Source organism: Musca domestica, unplaced genomic scaffold (assembly GCF_030504385.1).
Source record: "Musca domestica strain aabys unplaced genomic scaffold, Musca_domestica.polishedcontigs.V.1.1 1, whole genome shotgun sequence".
Taxonomy (NCBI): domain Eukaryota; kingdom Metazoa; phylum Arthropoda; class Insecta; order Diptera; family Muscidae; genus Musca; species Musca domestica.
Window position 1 is genome coordinate 36148462 of NW_026712114.1, and position 23881 is coordinate 36172342.

The following is a 23881-nucleotide window of genomic DNA, read 5'->3' on the forward strand; positions in this document are numbered from 1 at the left end:
CTCAATAGAACCCAATGGGCAATATTCACAGCACAGGAGAGAAAAGGACAACAATATGAGAACAAAAACTGACGTAATCCCAATAATAATTTTTCTTTTGTGGGACTTTATGTCGCCGCCGTCGTAGAAAAGAAACACAAAAAAACAATAACAAAATAAACTCTAATTAAGAAAATATTAATATTATTAAAGAATTAAGAATAACATCTTTTTAGTTATTAACTAACCTCCATGATTCTCTTGTATTTTAGTTTGGGTGTTTTGTTATTTCTCTGGTTCTTTTGCTTCACTGGAATAGGTCTCGTTTTTCTTGTTCTATTGACCTTTTTTCACGATTTTTTTTTTATTTCAAGTTAATCTCACTTTTTTTCAAGTTTCTATATGAAACTAGTGTTATGTTTGTTTTTTTTTTATGGAATTATGTAAAAAATATTGCACTTTGAGAACTTCTTTATTGTGAAATAATTATTCTTTGTAAGAAAAATAATATTTTGGGCGTTGACTTTGTTTTTTATTTGTTCGTTTGTTGATTATCTTCACAAGACAAAACAAAAAGTTACTCTCTATTAACGAGTTTAGAAGTTGGCTTTTGTTGAACAATTGGCTTGTGTCTTTATAAATAAATAAATACTTTATGGAATGTTTAATTCATTAATAAATGCTTATGTTATTGTGCTTTTAATTCGATATAATTGCCAGCTCTTTTCGGTAAAAGAAGAAAATATGACGGACTCGGCAATACTCGCGTGCACTCACACTCAAATCACAAATATAACTGAAGTAGGGATACGTAAGTCGACTTTCTACTAATCGACTCTTGGTGTTGAGAATTCTGATAACAGAAGTAGATGGTGAAAATCGAAAAGTATACTATTTTGTAATCGTTTTTGAGATAATAGATCTTTATACGATCGATCTGTAACACATTTATTAAGCCTTATTTACACCAGACTTGTTTTTATGAAACGCGTTGTTTAGATTCTTAATTGCTTTGATAATATTCAATAAATAAATGGCGAAGCTCCGTAAAACGTCTTATTATGGTGTAGACATATAATAAAAGGACTTGCCAATTTTAATAAGGCGTTTTATGAAAACATACAAAATTCAGTAAAGATTACATAAGCAGCTTGGTATGGTTGCATGGTATACAAACTTCAGAATTTTATAATAATTTTCTCCACACAATTGAAAGCAAGAAAGCAAATAACAAAAATTAATTGGAAAACAAGATTGACAATTTAAGCTACCAATGTTATCGATAAACAATGTAGTTTGTACGTGTTCTAGTGGAATGCATAGAAACGAGACATGTAAACATGTTTACAGACAAAATTCCCTTAAATGACTCACTGTTATCGGATCATAAAAGTTGATTTAAAATAAATAATAAATGTAAGTAGATATTTTGGAAAGTAGATTTTAGGTGTTATCATGGTACAATGAAGAGAAGGTAGGTCAACTTTTAAAAAATTGCAAGTTTAGAGGTCTACCTGTTTGACTTGTAATGTCAGAATTACTATCAAAATAATAAAAAAGCAAACAACTTGTAGCATTGATTTTGAATAAATAATTTAAAACCGCGAAAACTGAATGAATGGTCAAAATTTATTTTCAATATCATGTTCTATATGTCTCTTATGGTTTATTTCGCGACAAAAACTGTAGATTTTGTCGATGCATTCGTTGCAATAAGCATTTTGAAAACACCCGAATTTGAATATTTTCTGAACAATTTTTTTATTATTGAAAAGAAGACACACACATAAGCAAATGAAGTTGACATATTAAGCCAGAAAAATAAAAAAAATTAAATCATATGGTAGTTCTGCCCTACCTTGAATTCATTGTACCATGGGTGTTATGGATTCTTTATTTTTTTGGTCTGTCTGGTTACCCAGAAATTTGTGACTATTCTTTCTAAGCAAGTTGCATAATCAATTCCCTATAATATTAAAATAATATATAGTAGTTCTAAGAATTCTCTCCATTACTGAAATCTAAAAAGGTCATTACAAAATCTAAAACATATGTTCCTATTGTATTCTCTATAAACTTTTCGAAACTTAACTAATAATAAATTAAAACAAGTAAGCAAAGGCTACAGTCGAGCGGTGCCGACCGTTGAATACCCTACAACACTATAATAAACGATACAGTTTATATAGGTGAGATACTCGAAAGAATTCCACAAGATATTGTGACAAATAATACAAGAAAACCATCAGGTTTCGTTCTCTAATTTTCGAATAATAGTAACTTAAACTAATTTGCTAATTTCCAATTTATTGGTAGATGTTGCACTTAAATGGTCTTCCTAGATCTGGAACCAATATTTCCCAAAGACCTATAATCTCTCAGAAGTGGCAAAAGATTAACATTTATTATTGGTTTTTGACTGAAACGCATGTAATGAGATACACCCATTTGACTATAATCTTCAACGAAATCAGCGTTAACGAAATAGTCAGAAGTGAATTCTCCAAAAAGTCACTGGAATGGACATTTTCGTATTTTGTCTACAAAAGTTGGCAAACTCCTTCACACATTGAATATTTATGGATGGCCATCCAAAACTGCTTGGCTTTTGCAATGTCCGGTAACCCCCATTCAAATGTGCGTGAAGATCGGGCGATAATTACGACCTGCTGACAATTTTGCAGTTTTTTGGTCCATTTCAACCCCTAAATATATGGTGATCATCTCCAAAAAGAATAGGCTTTTATTCTGACCCACATCTTATCTCCATGCAAAATTTCGTAAGCATCGGGCCATAAATGCGATCTGTATATGATATCCTGATATCCTTACTACTTAGTTTTGTTAGCTGTAAAAATATTACCAAATGTTTGATTCAAAATGAAAATATGCCAAAAATGTGACAAAATTGAAAAAATATGAGAAAATTTTACAAAATCAATATTTTCATCTTTAGAGAGATATTTTTATGCGATTTTTTTAGACGTTTTTTCTTTCCTGCCAAGAGGCCATTCTGAATTAATGAGAACTGTCGAAATCAGTTCAGCCGTTCTCGACATATAAGAGATTTTTCAAGCATATCTTCTTTGATAAACATATATATCGCACATATTTTGCTATATATCCGTTTTGTTGGATGTTAACATCAATGTAAAGATCAGAAGTAACCTTGTCATGGCTTTGTGATTTCGCCGGGATTTAAAATATTCGCGGTTTAATGAAAAAATTTTGAATTTTTTCAACAAAAAAGATATGGTCTATTTTACCCGCTAAATATTATCCAATGACCACCCAAATGGGTAGGCTTCTTCCCTGCCCTAAACTCTAGCTACATGCGAAATTCCGACCTGTAGAGCAAGTGCAAAATCAGGAATTTTTCGGTTTTTGGTCCATTTCAACCCCTAAATATTATGCGATCATCACCAAAAGAAATAGGGTTCTATTCTGACACTAGCCCCACCTCCATTTTAAATTTCGTGAAGATCGGACCATAATTGTGACCTGTAGAGTGATTACAAATTAACATGGACAGACGGACAGACGGACGGACGGACATACATAGCTAGATCGACTCAGCTCGGCGAGATAGGAAGATCCATATATACTTTCTTATGTGGGAAATCAATATTTCGTGGTGTTACATAATTTTTGGCCCAATCAAACTTATAATACCCCCAACACATAGTGTTGTAGGGTATAAAAATAGCAATGAGTTTGACAAATAGAAGAAATTAGGTAATATATTAATACAATACTAACAATTCTCGCTAAATCCACACTATTCAGGTAAAATTACTTTTCTATGAACATCTTAATATGTTGGGATTTTTTACAACCTTGTGAAAAGGGTTGTAAATATACCATAAATTGTAATAATATTTATGACGGTATAGTATTTCACATTATCTATTCCACATAAACGATATAATGTTTCTTTCATGTTTCCAAACAATTATTTAACCCACCCATGCTCTTTAAATTCTAAATAAACAGCGTCCACCATTCGCTGGTTACCTGACTTTCCATACCCATTCTTTACAATAAATATTTTTGATATACAGTGTAAAAGAATCCGTATTGACAAAAATGGTATTAATTTCTTCATTTTAGTTAGGGACTTAGATCTACACACATTAAGCGCGTTGAGAAATTAGACTTAATATTAAGTCGTGAAACAGATATATGGGAGCTATATCTGGGCCGGTGTTCACCACATTTTACGTACCCATTTATAAGCTACAAAAAATCGAGATTTTTCTTAAAAACTTTTCGATTTTTTTCAAAAAAATAATAATAAATAAATAAATAAATAAAAAACTGTAAGTTCGGTCGAGCCGTACTTTTCATACCCTCCTTTTGGAACGAATTTGGCAATTTTCAAAAACAAAAATCCGTTAGAAATTCTGTTAAAATTTGAAAAATAGACTTTAAATGTAGCTTTCATATTAGGGTCTAAACGACAACGTGGAACTGCATAGGCAACTTTTGCCATAAGCCATTACAAAATTCAAATGCGAAACTTTGAAAAAAATCGGCGAATAATGTAGCTAAAATCATCAACATAGGGAGGTAATATTATATGGGGGCTATACCAAAATGTGGACCTGCACAGATAATTTTTTGCCTTAGTTTGCAGTATCCATTACGAACTTCAAATACGAAAACAATTCCGATGAATAATGTCGCTCAAATCATCAAAATCGGGAGGTACCGAATATTGGGAGGTACCGTTATATGGGGGCTATACGAAGACGAAGACTTCCACAGACATTTTTCTATCATAGGTCGTAGTATCCATTGCGAACTTTAAATACCACAATTGAAACAATTCCGGTGAATAATGTCGCTAAAATTATCAAAATACCGAATATCGGGATGTACCGTTATATGGGGGCTATACGAAGACGTGGACATGCACAGCCAATCTCCTGTTATAGGCTTTCATATCCATTACGAACTTCAAATACCAAATTTGAAGCAATTCCGGTGAATAATGTCGCTAAAATCATTAAAGTGTCAAATATCGGGAGGTATCGTTATATGGGGGCTATACCAAAACTCGGACCTACATGACCCATTTTCAATACCAAAAGTCCTCCAGACATACAGGGTGAGATAAAAAAAAACTGCAATTAAGTCACACGCCATAATTTTTACATTTTTTTTAATTTCATTGAATGAAAGCAAAAAATGACGGAAATAGCATCAAATTTTAGAATAAGTTTAGTTTTGTTCGAATTGGTCACCTTTGGCCCGAATTATGGCCTTCAAACGGCCAATTAAACCGTCACACGCTGCCCGAATGTTGCTCTGCGGTTTTTTGGCCCATTCCCGACGAAGCGCTTGCTTGAGGTGATCGACATTTTGGTATTTTTTAGTGCCAACCTTGCCTTCCAAAATACTCCAGACACAATAGTCCAACGGATTGGTATCCGGAGGTTATGATGGCCATTGTGCGCTGGAAATGAAGCTCACTTTGCAACCATTTTTGGGTGGCGCGTGCTGAGTGCGATGGTGCTGAGTCCTGTTGGAATGTCCAAGGTCTGCGGCCAAAATGTTTGCGTGCCCAAGGTTTTAATAAACCCTTTAGAATATTTTAGCGATAATAGTTATTGTCCCAATTTAGAGTCATATTTAGAGTTCGTAAAGAAAATTACAGTCTATGACAGAAAATTGTCTAAACAGGTCCAGGCCTTCTTATAGCCCCCATATATCTGTACCTCCCTATATTTGGTATTTTGACGATTTTAGGTCCAATATTCACTGAAATTCTTTGAAATATTGTACTTGAAGTTCCTAATAGACATTATAGCCTGTGATATGAAATTGTCTATGCAAGTTCAGGTCTTCGTACGTGGGACCCGTTCCCCTTATATTCGATATTTTAATGACTTTAGCAACATTATTCACGGGTTTTTTAATTTTCGTATTTGAATATTGTAATGATCTATGACAAGAGTTGCCTTTGCAAATCCATGTCATCGTATAGACCCCAATATAACAGCTAAAAATTCCAAATTTTAAGATTTTAATAGAATTTTTTCCAAATGGTGGAGGGTATTTAAAGTTTGCCACGTTTTTTATAGGTTTTTATATGTTTACGACATGCATTTTTTTGTGTTTCAGAACTGCAAGAATGTGCAATTTGCTACTACTAAACCGATTTTCTTGCAGGTTCGGGAACCCTTTTTAAGGCCAAATCAACCTACATAAACACTATATGTACAAATAAAACACAACTAACATCAACAGCTAAAAATAACATAAGTTTTACAACACTGTTCTGACGTGTGTGTGTGTCTTTGATAATAAAATAGATCAAAATTCTCCCTTGTGTGGGTTATGTCTTTGCTAAACCAATTTAACTACTTTACATTTTTGTAAACTGTTATAATTCTAATTAGAGCAAAACTCCAGAGCTAACATTTGGATAAGCGTAACATAGCCACGCTCAACTTGGCTTATTATTATTTGCAAAATTCAAATTTAAGCATTGCCTCTACTGTACTCCATGGAGGAGAGTACAATATTTAAACCCATTTCATTTAAAATTCTATTACTATTCTCTATTTTGAATAACAATTTATTTCAATTCAATTAGATTCCCATGTACCCGACAATGTAATCCTCCTCGGTTGTAAAACAGTTATTGCATTTGTGTGTATTGTGCAAAAGAAGACATAAAATTAAATTATGAACCATTTAAACGATTTATTAAAAATAATTAAAAGTCATTATGAAATACCAACGAAAAGCCATTAAAAGATATAACAATGCCAGCCAGGAGTCTAAGACATCAACTACAAAAACAAAACAAAACAACAAGCAGCAACATTAAGGATGCCAATGTCGCCGTCTATTGTTGTTGCTGTTCGTTCGTTCGTTTCGAGTTGGAGAAGAAGCTCCAGAAAATAATAATAATAAAAATAATAAAACAATTTACCTGTAAACATGAGGCAAGAAGTGCTCAAATGAAATGTTTTAAAACGTTTATTGCCCTGCTTGATGCTATGGTATGGGACGAAGACGGGATGAAGGTGATGATGATGTGGAGATGTCTTCCTAGGCAGGATATGACAAACACTGATATAAAACAAAGACCTTAAATGTGACGCATTCCATTCCGTAATGAGATTCGGAGCATTGCATTTAGGCAATGAAATGTGAGAGAAACGAATTAGGACTGACTTTGTCTATGGTAGGAATGTATGGTCTGTCGTTTCTGATAATAGACATACAATTTCTAAGCCTACTTTGGAAACATACTCACCATCACGACTGCGACAGACTAAACCAAGTAATTATACCCTACACCACATAGTGGTAAGGGTATTATGTCTATGTAGATTTGTTTGTAACATGGAGGGCGTCCGTCCGCCCGTCCTGGTATTCTTGTGAACAAAATGCAGGTCGCATTTATCATCCGATTGAGATGAAATTTGGCAAACAATATTTGTTTGGCCCAAGGACGAACCCTATTGAAATTGGCGATAATCGGTTCAGATTTAGATATAGCTCCCATGTATTTCTTCAACCGATTTCGGGATAATTGTGCACCAAATGCACAATATAAGTCCAAATGACCTGAATTTATGGCACATCCGACCGAATTTAGTCTAGCAGCAAGCATAACTAATTTGGTGACAATCGGTTCAGATGTATGTGTATAGCTCTTATACATATATTTTATCCGATTTGGGGTTTTAAGTCCCTCACATTTGTGATATGCATTCGACAACAATAATATTTGGTACCAGATAACAGATACTGCCCAAAAATACCTCTGCCAAATTTTATCGAGATCGGTTCAGATTTGGATATAGCTCCCATATATATCTCAACGGATTTCGGGTTAATTGTGCACCAAATGGCTAATATCAGTCCGAATGACCTGAATTTTGGCACGATCTACCAAATTCAGTGGCCGAAAAATGGCTCGTGAGCTGAACATAACGCAATATTCCATTCGGCAAATATTGAGAAATGAGCTCGGGGTAAGTCCATTGAAATTCCAAAAAGGTCACGAACTTACATCGCAACAGAAAGAAAATAGACTCAAAAGAGTTAAGGAGTTGCTTCGCTTGGCCGAAAGTGCTGAACTGAATTTGGTTTTCTCCGATGAGAAAACGTTCGTTGTCCAGCAGTTTGTAAACAAACAAAATGAGGTCAGCTGAAAATGTGCTCCTTCGGTGGCCACCAGTACTCAAGCGCTGGCCATGGTGATGGTCGCCATAACAGCCGATGGCCGCTCTCCGCACGTATTAATCGACCATGGCATCAGAATAAATGTCAAAGATTATCCCGAAAATATTCTGCAGGGTGTATTAAAGCCTTGGGCAAGCAAACATTTTGGTCGCAGACCTTGGACGTTCCAACAGGACTAAGCACCATCGCACTCAGCACGCGCCACCCAAGAATGGTTTCAAAATTAGGTTCCTCGCTTCATTTCCAGCGCACAAGGGCCACCAAAATCTCCGGATACCAATCCGTTGGACTATTGTGTCTGGAGTATTTTGGAAAGCAAGGTTGGCACTAAAAAATACCAAAGTGTCGATCACCTCAAGCAAGCGCTTCGCCGGGAATGAGCTAACATACCGCAGAGCAACATTCGGGCAGCGTGTGACGGTTTCATTTGTCGTTTGAAGGCCATTATTCGTGCCAAAGGTGACCAATTCGAACAAATCTAAACTTATTCTAAAATTTGATGCTATTTCCGACATTTTTTGTTTTCATTCAATAGAATTTAAAACATGTAAAAATTATGGCGTTTGACTTCTTTGCAGTTTTTTATCTTACCCTGTATCTTACCCTGTAGACTCAAAAGAGTTAAGGAGTTGCTTCGCTTGGCCGAAAGTGCTGAACTGAATTTGGTTTTCTCCGATGAGAAAACGTTCGTTGTCCAGCAGTTTGTAAACAAACAAAATGAGGTCAGCTGAAAATGTGCTCCTTCGGTGGCCACCAGTACTCAAGCGCTGGCCATGGTGATGGTCGCCATAACAGCCGATGGCCGCTCTCCGCACGTATTAATCGACCATGGCATCAGAATAAATGTCAAAGATTATCCCGAAAATATTCTGCAGGGTGTATTAAAGCCTTGGGCAAGCAAACATTTTGGTCGCAGACCTTGGACGTTCCAACAGGACTAAGCACCATCGCACTCAGCACGCGCCACCCAAGAATGGTTTCAAAATTAGGTTCCTCGCTTCATTTCCAGCGCACAAGGGCCACCAAAATCTCCGGATACCAATCCGTTGGACTATTGTGTCTGGAGTATTTTGGAAAGCAAGGTTGGCACTAAAAAATACCAAAGTGTCGATCACCTCAAGCAAGCGCTTCGCCGGGAATGAGCTAACATACCGCAGAGCAACATTCGGGCAGCGTGTGACGGTTTCATTTGTCGTTTGAAGGCCATTATTCGTGCCAAAGGTGACCAATTCGAACAAATCTAAACTTATTCTAAAATTTGATGCTATTTCCGACATTTTTTGTTTTCATTCAATAGAATTTAAAACATGTAAAAATTATGGCGTTTGACTTCTTTGCAGTTTTTTATCTTACCCTGTATCTTCATCCTATTTCGGGTTAATTGTGCACCAAATATCTAATATCAGTCCAAATGTCCTGAATTTTGCCATGACCAAATTTGGTGAAAATCGGTTCAGATATAGCTATAGCTCCCATATATATATGTATGTTTCATCCGATTTGGTCTTTAAGTCCCTCACATTCCTGATATGCATTCGACAACAATAATATTTGGCACCAGATATCTTATAGAGCTCGGAAATGCCTTTGCCAAATTTTATGTTAAACGGTTAAGATTTGGATATAGCCGCCATATATATCCTTAATCCGATTTCAGGTTTATTGTGCAAAAAATGGCTAATATCATCCAAAAGGATTGCATTTTGGGACGTACGTTTCCATTTTGTGGAACTCGGCTCCGATGTATATTTTTTAATATAGTCCTTCTCGAAGTGATATAAGGTACTCTATAGCAATGCTATTTGGTATAAAAGATTAACATGCCTCCGTCAAATTTGGTGAAAATCTATTCAGAAATGGATATGATTCTACTATATTAGTTCCCTCTATTTAATTCAAATAAATTCTACAAATAAGCATAGTGGTGTAGGGTATCTTATAGTCGGCCCCGCCCTACTTTTCACTTTTCCTTACGGTTTTTATTTTGGGCCTTAACACTGTCTTTCCACCACTCACATGAAGTGCTAAAAGTAGATGGGTTTTTGTATTCAAGTGCCAAATTAGAGATTTTGTTTGGGAGGGGTTTCGGTTGGTATAAAGAGGCATTTTTAAAATGACACTAAAACCGGTAAGAGAAACATCATAAAAATACCTAAAGTACGCACAATGATGTTGTATTAAATGGCGACAAAAATGACGACGATGGTGATGAGGATGATGACGATGATGGTGGCGTTGGAAAATGGAAATTTGGAGGGCAGCAAATGGTTTTGATGTGTTTCGTTTCTGTTTTTCGTTTTTTTTTTTTTTGGAGAAATTATATGGCCTCTTGAAGGCTGATGATGATGTTTATGTTTTTGGAGGAGAGTTAAACCAACTCAAAATAATTCTGCTGGTTTTATGTTTGTTGGCTGCTGAGACAGAAATATTTCCGTATTTTCGGGACAATATTTAAGCAAATGTATTTTCGTAGCCTTGAGGCAGTACAAAAGCCTTGAAATATTTTTAATATTTGTGTGTACCTGCCTGGTATTTTCCTTGAACTTCAACTTATTTTAAATGTTTTTGTTTTCTCACGAAAGTTAAATTCAATTAAAAGTTTGCACAAATACAGCCAAAACATATGGTGTATTATTTATAAAGGGTTTAACTGGCTTAAGTTTAACATGAAAATGTGAGGGGATTTACTAGATTTAAAGCAGCTTAACATCATTGAATTTCATGGAAAAAGGAAATTTTTGTTGGCATTAGATGGTGATATTTAAATTTTAATTTTTAAAATTCATATTCATATTTATTTTTCTGAAACCATTCGACAGTTATGTAAATCGATTTAAGTAAGGTAGACTTCTATGCATGGATTTAATTTATTTTTAAACTTACCCTGAAATTGGATAATACATATTAAAAGGTCGAAACACACCGAATATCGGGAGGTATTTTATATGGGGGCTATGTGAAGACGTGGACCTGCACAGACACTTTTCTGTCTTAGGCTGTAGTATCCATTTCGAACTTCATATATCAAATTTGAAACAATTCCGGTGAATAATGTTGCTAAAATCATCAAAATACCGAATATAGGGAGGTACGGCTATATGGGGGCTATACGAAGACGTGGACCTGCACAGACACTTTTCTGGCTTAGCTTGTAGTATCCATTACGAACTTCAAATGCCAAATTTGAAACAATTCCGGTGAATAATGTTGCTAAAATTATCAAAATACTGAATATAGGGAGGTACGGCTATATGGGGATTATACGAAGACGTGGACCTCCACAGACACTTTTCTGGCTTAGCTTGTAGTATCTATTACGAACTTCAAATACCAAATTTGAATCAATTCCGGTGAATAATGTTGCTAAAATCATCAAAATACCGAATATAGGGAGGTACGGCTATATGGGGGCTATACGAAGACGTGGACCTGCACAGACACTTTTCTGGCTTAGCTTGTAGTATCTATTACGAACTTCAAATGCCAAATTTGAAACGATTCCGGTGAATAATATCGCTAAAATCATCAAAATACCGAATATGGGGAGGTACCGTTATATGGCGGCTATACCAACGTGGACCTACAAGGCCCATTTTCAATACCAAAAGTCCTTCAGACATGAGTAAAATTAGTGAACAAGTTAGCACCTCTTTCACATATTTAGACATTTTTGGATTAAAATACCTTGGGATCCAATCAATTTAAATTTAGAATGTCTTCGGCAATATTACTGATGACAATATCATTAAGGGGTCAAACAAGTATTTAATTGTAGCAATACAGAGTATTCTTAAAAATTAGTTGGTCTTATTGGTCTACGATTTCGGTTTTTAATTCGAATTCGGGAGAGAGTTTCGGAGATATTCTACTCACATTCGATAGCGAGCAAAGCATGGTCTCTCTTATTCGAGTGACAAAGAAAAAATTAGTATACCCTAATTTTTTTACACTCCATAAACCTGTTATGTTTGTCATTCCATTGGTAACTCATCGAAATGATCAATTAAGACCCAACAAAGTAGATATTCTTTATCAGAGTAAAACTCTAGGTCGATTCAACCATATGGGTTTGTTGTAATTACGCTAGAGTCCAAAAGGCATGTAATTGAGTTGTTTTTTGTCTGCATTCAGGTCAAGTTCGAAGATGAGCTATAACGTTCTTGTATATCCCCTATATACAGGGTGAGATTAAAAACTGCAACAAAGTCAAACGCCATAATTTTTACATTTTTTTAATTTTATTGAATGAAAGCAAAAAATGTCGGAAATAGCATCAACGTTTGGAATAAGTTTAGATTTGTTCGAATTGGTCACCTTTGGCATGAATTATAGCCTTCAAACAACCAATGAAACCAAGCCATGAAAGTCACACACAGCCGGTGCTCTGTGGTATTTTGGCCCATTCCCGGCGAAGCGCTTGCTTGAGGTGATCGACACTTTGGTATTTTTAGTGCCAATCTTGCTTTCCAAAGTACTCCAGGCACAACAGACCAACGGATTGGTATCCGGAGATTTTGGTGTGCTCTGGAAGTGAAGCGAGGAACCTCATTTTGTAACCATTCTTGGGTGGTGCGTGCTGAGTGCGATGGTCTGGGGCCAATATGTTTGCGTGCCCAAGGCTTTTATACACCCTCCAGAATATTTTCGCGATAATGTTCGGCATTTATTCTGATGCCACGGTCGATTAATAGGAGCGGAGAGCGATCATCGGCTGTTATGGCGGCCCACACCATCACTATGGCCGGCGCTTGAGTTCTGTTGGCAACCGAAAGTGCACATTTTCAGCTGACCTCTTTGACAAGTAAACACGATAATTTTGATTGTTTACAAACTTCTGGACAACGAATGTTTTCTCATCGGAGAAAACCAAATTCGGCAGTTCACCACTTTCGGCCAAGCGAAGCAACTCTTTTGAGTCTATTTTCTTTCTGTAGCGGTGTAAGTTTTTGCACTTTTTGGAATTTCAATGGCTTTATCCCGAGCTCATTTTTCAATATTTGACGAATGGAATATTGCTATACGTTTAGCTCACGAGCCATTTTTCGTCCACTGCGACGCGGGTTTAGATCCAGTCGCTTCTTTATTTTGCGAAAAATTTCTGCTGATGTTGCTGTTTTCTTCCGTCCACTTCCTTGACGTCAGACTGCGCTACCAGTATCACGGTTTTCCAGCCAAATATAAAGAAATCACACTATCACGCTTGAATTCCATCACGAATAACTTTTTTTTTGGAAAATTCTCACCAAAATCCTTATAACCCTTGTAAACAATATAATGAGCTGTCACTTTAATAATTTTAACAAATGTCGAACGAGTGGCTAAGAAATGACAGCAGTCTGAAGTTGGTTGCAGTTTTTTTCATCTCACCCCGTAATTGTATTTATATTTTGCCCATTTTAGCCACATTTTCTAACTAAAAAAGTTTAAAATTTGGTATTTAGAGTGCATAAAATGTTCAACGACCTGTGAGAGCACATCTATATATTTTTTCCACGTTTACTTGTAGCTCCAATATAAAGGTCCCTTTCCATATCCGGAATCCGCAGAATAACATAAAACTCGGCATTTATAGCTCATAATGAATTGTATGTACTGTAGCAGAAAATGGTCTATACAGGTCCACGTCTTCCTATAGCCCCCATAAAAAGGTACTTCCCTATACTCAGTTTTCTGATGACTTTAGCCACCTTTTCTTATAGAATATATACAAATTCCGCTTTTGGATTCCGTAATGGGTTTTTCTGTTTATATACAACAATTTTTATATAAGTCAATAACGTTTTTCTATAGGTCCTATTTTCGATCTGATATTCGGTATTTTGATGATTGTAGCCAACTTTTTTACATAAATGTTTGAAATTCGGATTGGGTGGATAACACAAATAACGCATACCTCCGAATACGGAGATTTTGGCATATAAAGACATATTTTTACGTGAGTTACTTTCCAAATGGTGGTGGTGAATGTAGTAGCCTTTTTTTACTTGCTTTTATTTGCAAAAATACTTCCACTCAAATTGGAGGGAGTCTTATTTTATACTCGAATTTTAGCGAGTATTTCGGAGCTATGTCCGTATAAAAATTCGGTGACAGATACTAATCCTTGGAGACTCGTTTCAAAGTGTTCCTCAACGATAAGTTAAACAGTTTTTATGATAGTCACTCTACTGTGGAAGACCTAGTTATACCCTCCACCTTGGAAAGGAAGGTATATTAACTTTGTCATTCCGATTATAACATCCCCATAAAGTATATATATTCATATACATATACGTTTTGATATAGTCCTCACATAACGGTTTCTCCCGATATTCGGTATTTTGATGATTTTTGCCACATTTTTTTTCTCGGATTTGACTAGAAAATGGAATTTGTAGGTCATGATGGGTCCTGGATTGTGTGGCGAAATATTGTATGTATAGGTTCACGCTTTGGTATAGCCTTATATAACGGTACCTCACGATGTTTGGTATTTTGATGATTTTTGCCCCATTTTTTCACGGATTTGTCTAAAATTTGGTATTAATGGGCTTTGGCTGCGGTGGCGAAACATTGTATGTATAGGTCCACTTTTTGGTATAACTCGCATATAACGGTATCTCCAAATTGGTATTTGAGTGTCCTAATTTGTTCTATGTATATGTTCACGTTTTTGTACAGCCTCATATAGCGGTACATCCCGACATTCGATATTTTGATAATTTTTGCCCCATTTTCCTACGAATATATCTAAAATTTGGTTTTTGTTTGTCAGATTTGGTTCCAATGTTTCCTTTACCCTAAGGTGGAGGGCATTAAAAGTTCGACCCGGCCGAACTTAATGTTTTTTTACTTGTCGAACTTCCTATGCGAATGACCAGAAAACCTTAAAAGCATTTAATTAAGAATAATTTCATAGAATAAAAAAACTTTTTCTAAGCTGAAGAGTCTGAGGTCCTCAAAAACTGTTCAGTTTTAAGAGGCAATTATTCGAACATTTAATAAAGGTATAGACATTTGAATTCCAGGAAAACCTATAAACATTTAATAACGAAATTTCTCTCAAGAAATAACATTCATTGCCGCTCACTAGACACAAGCCTATACATGTTCATTTTTTCGTAACTTAAACGAAAACGATTGTCTGCTGATGGGCTCAAAGCGAAATGAAAATTTGTTTTGCGAAAGTGAAAATATGAACGTGTAGCTCATTCATTTTAAGTATTTCTTTATGACCATTACCATACCACAAGTCCGCGCCACCACCACCACCACCATTGCCACCTTCCGGGTCATTGCACCAAGGAAGGAGAAGATAAATGGGCTGAAAAAGTGTACAATTACCACATAAATTGTTAAACAGCAGCAAGAGGAAAAAAAACCTCCAACAATAACAATAAAATGGCAAAAAACATTTATATTCTTCAATCACCAACACCAGCCACAGGGTAAAAAACGTAGAATATGATAAGGCCGGAGAGTAACCTTTAACGGAATACTTTTTAAATGATTTTGGTCGGCGTAAATAGAACTCAATCTCGATAAAGGTTATGGGCTACGTGCTGGAATTTTAAAATCTGTTAAAGGTAATGCCCCAGAAAACACCTGAGCATTGTCTGCACTGTAGACTTTATTCAACATCCAAGCCAATGGCGGCGACAAATTGTTTAAAATTCAGCCATAAAACTCCCCCGCAACTCCATGTTTTATAGCCGCTTTTGTGGTTAAAATAGCAGCTGATCAATGCTTCTCCTGGAATGTCTAACAAAAAAGGATACAAACGTCATATGGTTGACTGTACATGTGTGTCGTTGCGTATATCTGTGTAATAGATTACCATCATCAACACCACCGCCGCTCCAAACAACTCAATTGCAAAAACGAAATTAAAATTTGCCATTGACAATTGATTGGCCCCATTTGATTAGTGATTGAAATTGCCAATTGAAATGCGATTTGAGTTGTTAGTTAATCATGTCAGGTAATGTCTTTTCGCTTCGAAAAACAACAACAATGCGAGCATAGAAATAGTAATTATTTTGTTTACCAACAACATCATCATGTCATTGCAGCGTCATTGTGTCAATTGAAATGTCAGGAGAAAAAAAATAACAACAACACCACTTGAATCAACACTGCAGAGAAAGCGGAAGGAAGTTTGACATCGTTTCCCGTTTTAGAATAGCATAGACTTTCGCAGGTAGGTGGGAGACAGTCAGACACACACTCAGCAACTCTAATAAGTAAAATGAATGCATAACACCAACACATGTACACGGCAATAAAAATCATTACATGGAAACTCATTTTTCAAATTGAAGCAACGAAGTTTTGCCATAACGGAGTTACAGGTTAGGATGAACGATTTAAGAAGATGCGTAACTTCTCTCCATAAAACCATACATAAGTAACTCTAAATGGTGTTCTATTATAGAATATCACATGAACTTCTACTATAGAAAATCAGATGGTTTTCTACTAGAGAAGAAGGTAAGGCCTTCAACTAGAGAAGAATAGAAGTCCTTTTAGTAGACAATACTAGAAGGTCTTGTACTATACTGTTTTACTAGAGAAGACAAGAAGGTTTTCTACTGGAGTGGACTCGACCAGAAGATCCACTATAAGAGAAGATCGGACCAGAATGTCTCTTAAAGAAAACCAGAAGATCTCTTTCAAATGATGAAGAATATAAGTTTTTACTCTTATAAATAAAGCCAGAAGATCTTCCATCGTAGAAGACGAAACGTCTTCTACTATAAAAGGTTTTCGCCTATGAAAGACCAAAAGATCTTTTTCTTTAGGAAAAACGAACACTACAAGGTCTTCTACTGGGCAAGACCAGAAGGTCCTCTACTGGAGATGACAACTAGTTCTTCAACTACAGAAAACCAAATGGTTTTCTTCTAACGAGGACCAAGATGTCTTCTTCTGTAGAAGGCTAAGAGGTTTTTTTTCTGTAGGGAACTAGAAGAAGATTTTCTCCTAAAGAAATCTAACGAAGAAGACTAGGCGTTTCGTCTTTAGGAGACCAGAATATCTTCTTCTTAAGAAAACCAGGATTTTCTATAGAAGACCAGATGGTCTTCTTCCATAGAATACAAAATTGCCTTCTTTACAGAAAACCATGATATGGTCTCACTCTATACAAGACCAGGAGATGGTCTTCTCCTATAGAATACCAGGAGATGGTTTTCTGGTATAGAAGACCAGAAGATGGTATTCTGCTACAGAAGACCAGGAGATGGTCTTCTGCAATAGAAGATCAGGAGATGGGCTTCTTCTATAGAAGAGCAGGGGATGGTCTCCTTTTCTCTAGGGGATGGTCTCCTTCTATAGAATACCAGGAGATTGTTTTCTGGTATAGAGGACCAGGAGATATTCTGCAATGGAAGATCAGGAGATGGTCTTCTTCTATACAAGACCAGGAGATGCTCTTCTCCTATAGAATACCAGGAGATGGTTTTCTGGTATAGAAGACCAGAAGATGGTATTCTGCTACAGAAGACCAGGAGATGGTTTTCTTCTATAGTAGAGCAGGAGGTGGTCTTCTTCTACAGAAGAGCAGGAGGTGGTCCTCTTCTACAGAAGACCAGAATATGCTTTTCTTCTACAAAAGACAAGATCGCCTTTTAATACAGAATACCTGGTGGGTTTCTTCTACAGAAGACCAGGTCGTCTTTTTGTACAGAGGGTGTTTTTTCATTGAAGACCAGGAAATGGTTTTCTGGTATAAAGGACCAGGAGATGGTCTTTTTCTTTAGAAAAGCAGGAGATGGTCTTGTTTTACAGAAGACAAGATCGCCTTTTTAAGCAGAAGACCATATCGTCTTTTTATACAGAAGACCAGGAGGTATTTGTTTTATCGAAAACCAGGAGTTATTCTTCTATCGAAGACGATTATGGTCTCCTTCTAAAGAAAATATGGCCTTTTCTATGGAAGACCAGATGGTCTTATTCAATAGAAGACGATTAGGTCTTCTTCTATGGAGGACTAAGTGATCTTTTTCTATAGAGGACTACGAGGTCTTCATTCTAAAGAAGACCATGAGGTCTTCTTCTATAGGGAGCCAGGAGATCTTCTCCAATAGAAGACAAAGTGATCTTTTTTTCTGTAGAAGATCAATGGGTCTAATTCTGTAAAAGACCAAGAGGTCTTCCTTTGCAGAAGACCATGAAGGTCTACTTCCTTAGAAGACTAGAGTATCTTCTTCTATTGAAGATCAGAGTGTCGTCTTCTATAGAAGATAAGTAGGTTTTCTTCTGTAGAAGACAAGTTGGTTTTATTCTAGAAGTCTCGAAAATCCTCTATTATGAAAGACCAGAAGGTCGTCCACTATAGAAGGCCAGAAGGTTGTCTGCTGCAGAAGATAAGAAGGTCGAAGAAGGACCTTCCGTAGAAGACCATGTGGTATTCTTCTATGGAAACCTAGATGTCCTACTTCTATAGAAGACCAGAGTGTATTCATAGGAGGACAGTAGGTTTTCTTCTATGGAAGACCACACCTACTGGTCTTTTTGAAGAAAGTCCGATACTATGGAAGACGAGAAGGTCTTTCTCTTAGGTCTTAGGCCCACTAGCCTAAAAGTCTTTTTCTATAGAAAAAACAATGTATTTTTTTAGAATAGAGAATCTGTGGTATATTTTTCATTTGGATGTATTTTTGTTTTGTATTTTTTTCCAGGCCCCTTTTTAGCCTTACCTTCCTCCATTTCTTGTCATTATTTTGTCAAGTGTTTGTAATTTCCGGTCTTGTTGGCCTCTGTTAAAATTACATTAAAGTCTACTACTATTTCACCCATCCCAATGATTTGTAAAAAAAATTCGAGGGAGGGGTGCAACATTGAGAACGCATTGCAGCTGTGCCTTTTGCTACAGGTTGGAAAAGCTTAGAGAAAATCCAAACAAGCCAAACAAGATTTGAGTGAAATGGAATGGCAACGCCAACAGCATACAGTTCAAGTGACTCACTGATGAAAAACGGAAATTTATTCAACTTCCTGGATTTAAAGTAATAAATGAAGGTACGTTTTTCAGCTGCTGAATACAAGCGAAGCAAACGGCATTGGAATGTGGGTAAGCTCATCATTTGAAATGCCAAAGCCCTGGTAGGTATTCGGGGAGAGGAAGAAAAATAAAACTATATTCAGCTAGTTTAAATCTGATTTGTACTATAAAGCGATTGGAATTTGTTAGGGAAAATTTGATTTGCAATTCATTTTGCATTGGTTTTCCCGAAATGACTTGTTCGTTCGCTAGCTCTTCCAATGAATAAGTTTATTGGATCAATTTGCTAGTTGCCGACCCTGCTGCACAAATATTCAATTCTTCTATAGTTTGCCAATCGTTCGAAAAATTATAATGTGCACTTCCGGTTATGCCCTTTTCCTTTGGCATTTTTACTCACTCCACGCCACAGTTGTGCAGTTGTTGGAGTTATAAAATATTGTTGAATTACTTGTAAATGCCATCAAAGCGGAAGTAAAATGACTCAAGTAGGGGAGTAGAGGGGTGGCTGGAGTGGTAGTGAATATGTGAAAATCAGTTGATATTGAATTGGTGGATTTACAATATGACCGGAAGGACTTAACATGATGTGCTCCATATGCTGCTGGTCCATTTGCCCGTCTGTTGTTCACTCGGCACATAAATTGCTCTGCTGATTGCGATCACATGCAGCAACGAAAAGAACGAGAGGAAAAAACACAAAACGAAACAAGAAGAATTATTGTCTGTGTCAGCATAACTCAGCAAGCAACGATGTGGAGATGGGGTCACATTAATATTTTCATATAGCAATGCTGACAGATTCCATTCCATTTTCACATATCCACACCTATACGCACAAACACATACATGCACACATGTACACATACATATTCAACAATACATTTTCCCATAGGTATGTGTGTACCGTACTTTTGATATTACCCACTGGCCAATAGTACGATCCCATGGAACAACTTGAGTAGCAATGATGTTGTCGCTTTACATTGGAATAATGCCAATGTCGATTATCTTGAGTTTTATCCTTTTTCCTGGACGAACAAAAACAAGAGCAACAAGAACAACTACGGAAACTACGACAAAAACCTGTGAAGCGGAATTTGTTAAACAATTTTTGTGTTGATATGACAAAAGCAAATGGTCGCAAAATATTTTAAATATGAAATATTTTATGGCAAACAGAGAGGAGGACAGCCCGCCTGTCCTCTTGCCACCTCACCCAACCACAGTAAAAAAAAGGAATGAGAAAAGACATGTGACAGTTTGAGTGAAATGAATGTGGAAATAAGGGATCTGTTGGGTATAGCAATGTCAGGTGTTTTAGGCGAGATTGTGAATGGACATTTTTTTCAAAAAAAAAAAAAAAATGTGGGAATGAAATGTAGGTGGCAGCATCACTTGGTCAGATGCATGAGGAAAGATTACCTATGGAAATATTGTCCATTGTTATGCTGGAGGTGTTTCATTGTAGAAAGTTGGTTTGATAATTTCTTTTAAATATAATTTTAAATTTAGGACTTTAATAAATTGGATTTTACTTAAATTTTTATGCTAAAGAACTTCAAGCTATGCAATTTTGGAATATTATTTTCCAAGGTCGTAACCTCATTCCAATTCATTCTCCGATTTCTCAGACATCAGTTCTTCGTGTATTTTTTTGTAAAACAATACTTTTTTGAGGTGTTGGATTTATTCTATAAAAAATCAGTCTTCTACTATAGAAGAGCAAGATGTCTTCTACTCTAGCAAAAGAGAAGTTCTTCTAAAATAGCAGACCAGAAAGTCTTCTAATATAGAAGGCTAGAAGGTTTTCTACTATAGAAGAATAAAAGGTCTTCTACAATAGAAAACCAGAAGGTTTTCCACAGTTGCAAACAAAAAAGTCTTTTACTAAAACAGACCAGAGGATCTTCTTCTGTACTAGACGTGAAGGTCTTCTGCTGTAGATGACCAGGAAGTCTACTTTTGTCGCAGATTAGTAGGTTTATAGTCAAGGATCAGAAGGTATTTAACTAGAGAATAACAGGAAGTCTTCTTCTAAGGAACGGGGTCTTCTTTATCTATAGAAGGCCACGAGGTATTTTTCTTCTATAGAAGACCACGAGGAATTTTTCTTCTATAGAAAACCACGAGGCCTTCTTCATCTATAAAAGACCTGGAGGTCTTCTTTTTCTATAGAAGACCAGGGGATATTTTTCTTCCATAGAAGACCATGAGGTCTTCTATAGAAGACCATGCGGTCTTCTTCCATAGAAGACCATGAGGTCTTTTTCCATGGAAGACCATGAGGTCTTTTTCCATGGAAGACCATGAGGTCTTCTTCCATGGAAGACCATGAGGTCTTCTTCCATAGAAGACCATGAGGTCTTCTTCCATAGAAGACCATGAGTTCGTCTTCTATAGAAGACCATGGGATCTCCTTCCATAGAAGACCACAAGGTCTTCTTCCATAGAAGACCATGGGGACCAAGAGGTCTTCTTCCATAGAAGACCACGAGGTCTTGTTCCATAGAAGACCATTATGAGGTCTTCTTCCATAGAAGGCCATTATGAGGTCTTCTTCCATAGAAGACCATTATGAGGTCTTCTTCCATAGAAGACCAAGGGGTTTTCTTCTATAGAAGATCAGGAAATCTTTTTCCATAGAAGTCCAGGAGGTCTTCTTCCATAGAAGACCATTATGAGGTCTTCTTCCATAGAAGACCATTATGAGGTCATCTTCCATAGAAGACCAGGAGGTTTTCTTCTATAGAAGACCAGGAGATCTTTTTCCATAGAAGTCCAGGAGGTCGTTTTCCATAGAAGATCAGTAGGTCGTCTTCCACAGAAGACCGGTAGGTCTTCTTAAAAATTTTAGTTTTAATGATAAAAACTTTGGCTTTAATGATTATGATTTATAGCTTTTACTCCGGAGCTGCCAATTTGGCTTTTTGTTTGTAAATTTGAAACATGAATTAATATTTGATTTCAATTATATTTTACAGCAAGAAATAATTCTCTACTCCTAGTCCGCTAAAGCGCTCCAGTAATTTTAAATAAATATTCATTTTCTTAATACACCCATTAATTTACATTACCAAACAGCTGTAGACACTTATTGTGATGATGCGACTGACAAATAATTCATAAAACAATCAACTGGTCAAGAATACACACTCCCAAGGACTGAACTCTCTCTTCGCATGGTTAGCCCTTCACATTTTCCGAACGCAAACTATTTGAAAAATGTTTCATTAGAAACTTGTTAAAGATTATGCATGAGCAGCATAATTTTTTTCTCTTTTCAAAAACAAAGCAATGAAAAATTCTTTGCACAATTCTTTTATGTTACTGCTGTTCTGGTTATTTTTCGTCAAGACTTCATGATGTAGTTGTTGCTGTTGTTGGTGTTAGCATAATTTCTGACCTTCTAAGGCGAAAAAAGTCCTCCTTTGGCAAATCCTATTTGCCCAAAACTACACAAGTATAACATTAATAAAGCATGGTATTCATAAAATCTTAAAGAGCTTGGCAAAATGAGAAACTAGAATAGGTAAAGAAGCGCTTTTCAACAGCTATAGCGTGCCAGAAACAATTCACTGGGCGATGGGAGAAAAAAACAATAGAAGATTATGAGTACTGAAAACTGTGACTTTAAAACAGAACTTTCTCAGAACTTTTATTTTTGGAAACAAAGCTTTCCGAAAAACTTATGAAAAACTTGAACATTTTCAAAAAACTTCCGGAAACTACCACTTAAATGAAAACTGTTATATGGGAACTATACGGAAACGTGAACCGCTTACGAAATTTTTTGTCATAGGCTGTAGTACCCATTACGAACTTTAAATAAGAAATTTGTTACAATTCCGGTGAATAATGTCGCACAAATAATAAAAATACAGAGTATTGGAGGGTATCGTCATATGGGGGCAATACGAAGACGTGGACCTGCATACAAAATTTTTTGCCATAGGTTGTAGTACCCATTAGGATCTTCCAATACGAGATTTGAAACGAATTCGGTGAATAATGTAACTGTAATCAGCAAAATACCCAATATCGGGAGGTACCGCTATATGGGGGCTATACGAAGACGTGGGCCTGAATGCAACAATTTTTCTCATTTTTTTACCCATTACAAACTTTATGAAGACCGCCCAAAATTGTAGGTTTCAGCACTATTCAAAACTTTAATCACACGTTAAGTTACGACTGCAAAGCAGGATAATTCCTACTTTTTTCAATTAAGTCGCTTAGTATTTTAGGAATCGATATACAGGGTGAGGTGATCGACACTTTGGTGTTTTTTAGTGCCAACCTTGCTTTCCAAAATTCAGACACAATAGTCCAACGGATTGGTATCCGGACATCTTGGTGGCCATTGTGTGCTGGAAATGAAGCGAGGAACCTCGATTTGTAACCATTCTTGGTTGGCGCGTTGGAATGTCTAAGGTCTGCGGCCAAAATGTTTGCGTGCCCCAGGCTTTAATACACGCTCCAGAATATTTTTGCAATAATATTCGTAATTTATTCTGATGCCACGGTCGATTAATACGAGCAGAGAGCGACCATCGGCTGTTACGGCGGCCCATACCATCACCATGGCTGGCGCTTGATGCACAATTTCATCTGACCTCTTTTGCAAATCTTGTTGGTTTACAATCTGCTGGACAACGAATGTTTTCTCATCGGAGATCACCATATTCGGCAGTTCACCACTTTCGGCCAAGC

General features: G+C 36.4%; 1 protein-coding gene across 13 annotated transcripts in view; it reads right to left on the reverse strand.

Annotated features, from left to right (window-relative positions):
• LOC101894270 (tropomodulin) overlaps nucleotides 1-23881 on the reverse strand; it is a 359112-nt gene that overhangs the window by 78056 nt on the left and 257175 nt on the right. Inside the window, exon 1 of one of the 13 annotated variants that reach the window (XM_059122266.1) lies at nucleotides 228-762. The exons of the other annotated variants lie outside the window; for them this stretch is intronic. Within the exon in view, the coding sequence (XP_058978249.1) occupies nucleotides 228-233 (6 nt within the window). The 5' untranslated portion in view covers nucleotides 234-762. Of the gene's footprint in view, nucleotides 1-227; nucleotides 763-23881 lie in introns of those variants that run through there. 13 annotated transcript variants of the gene reach the window in all.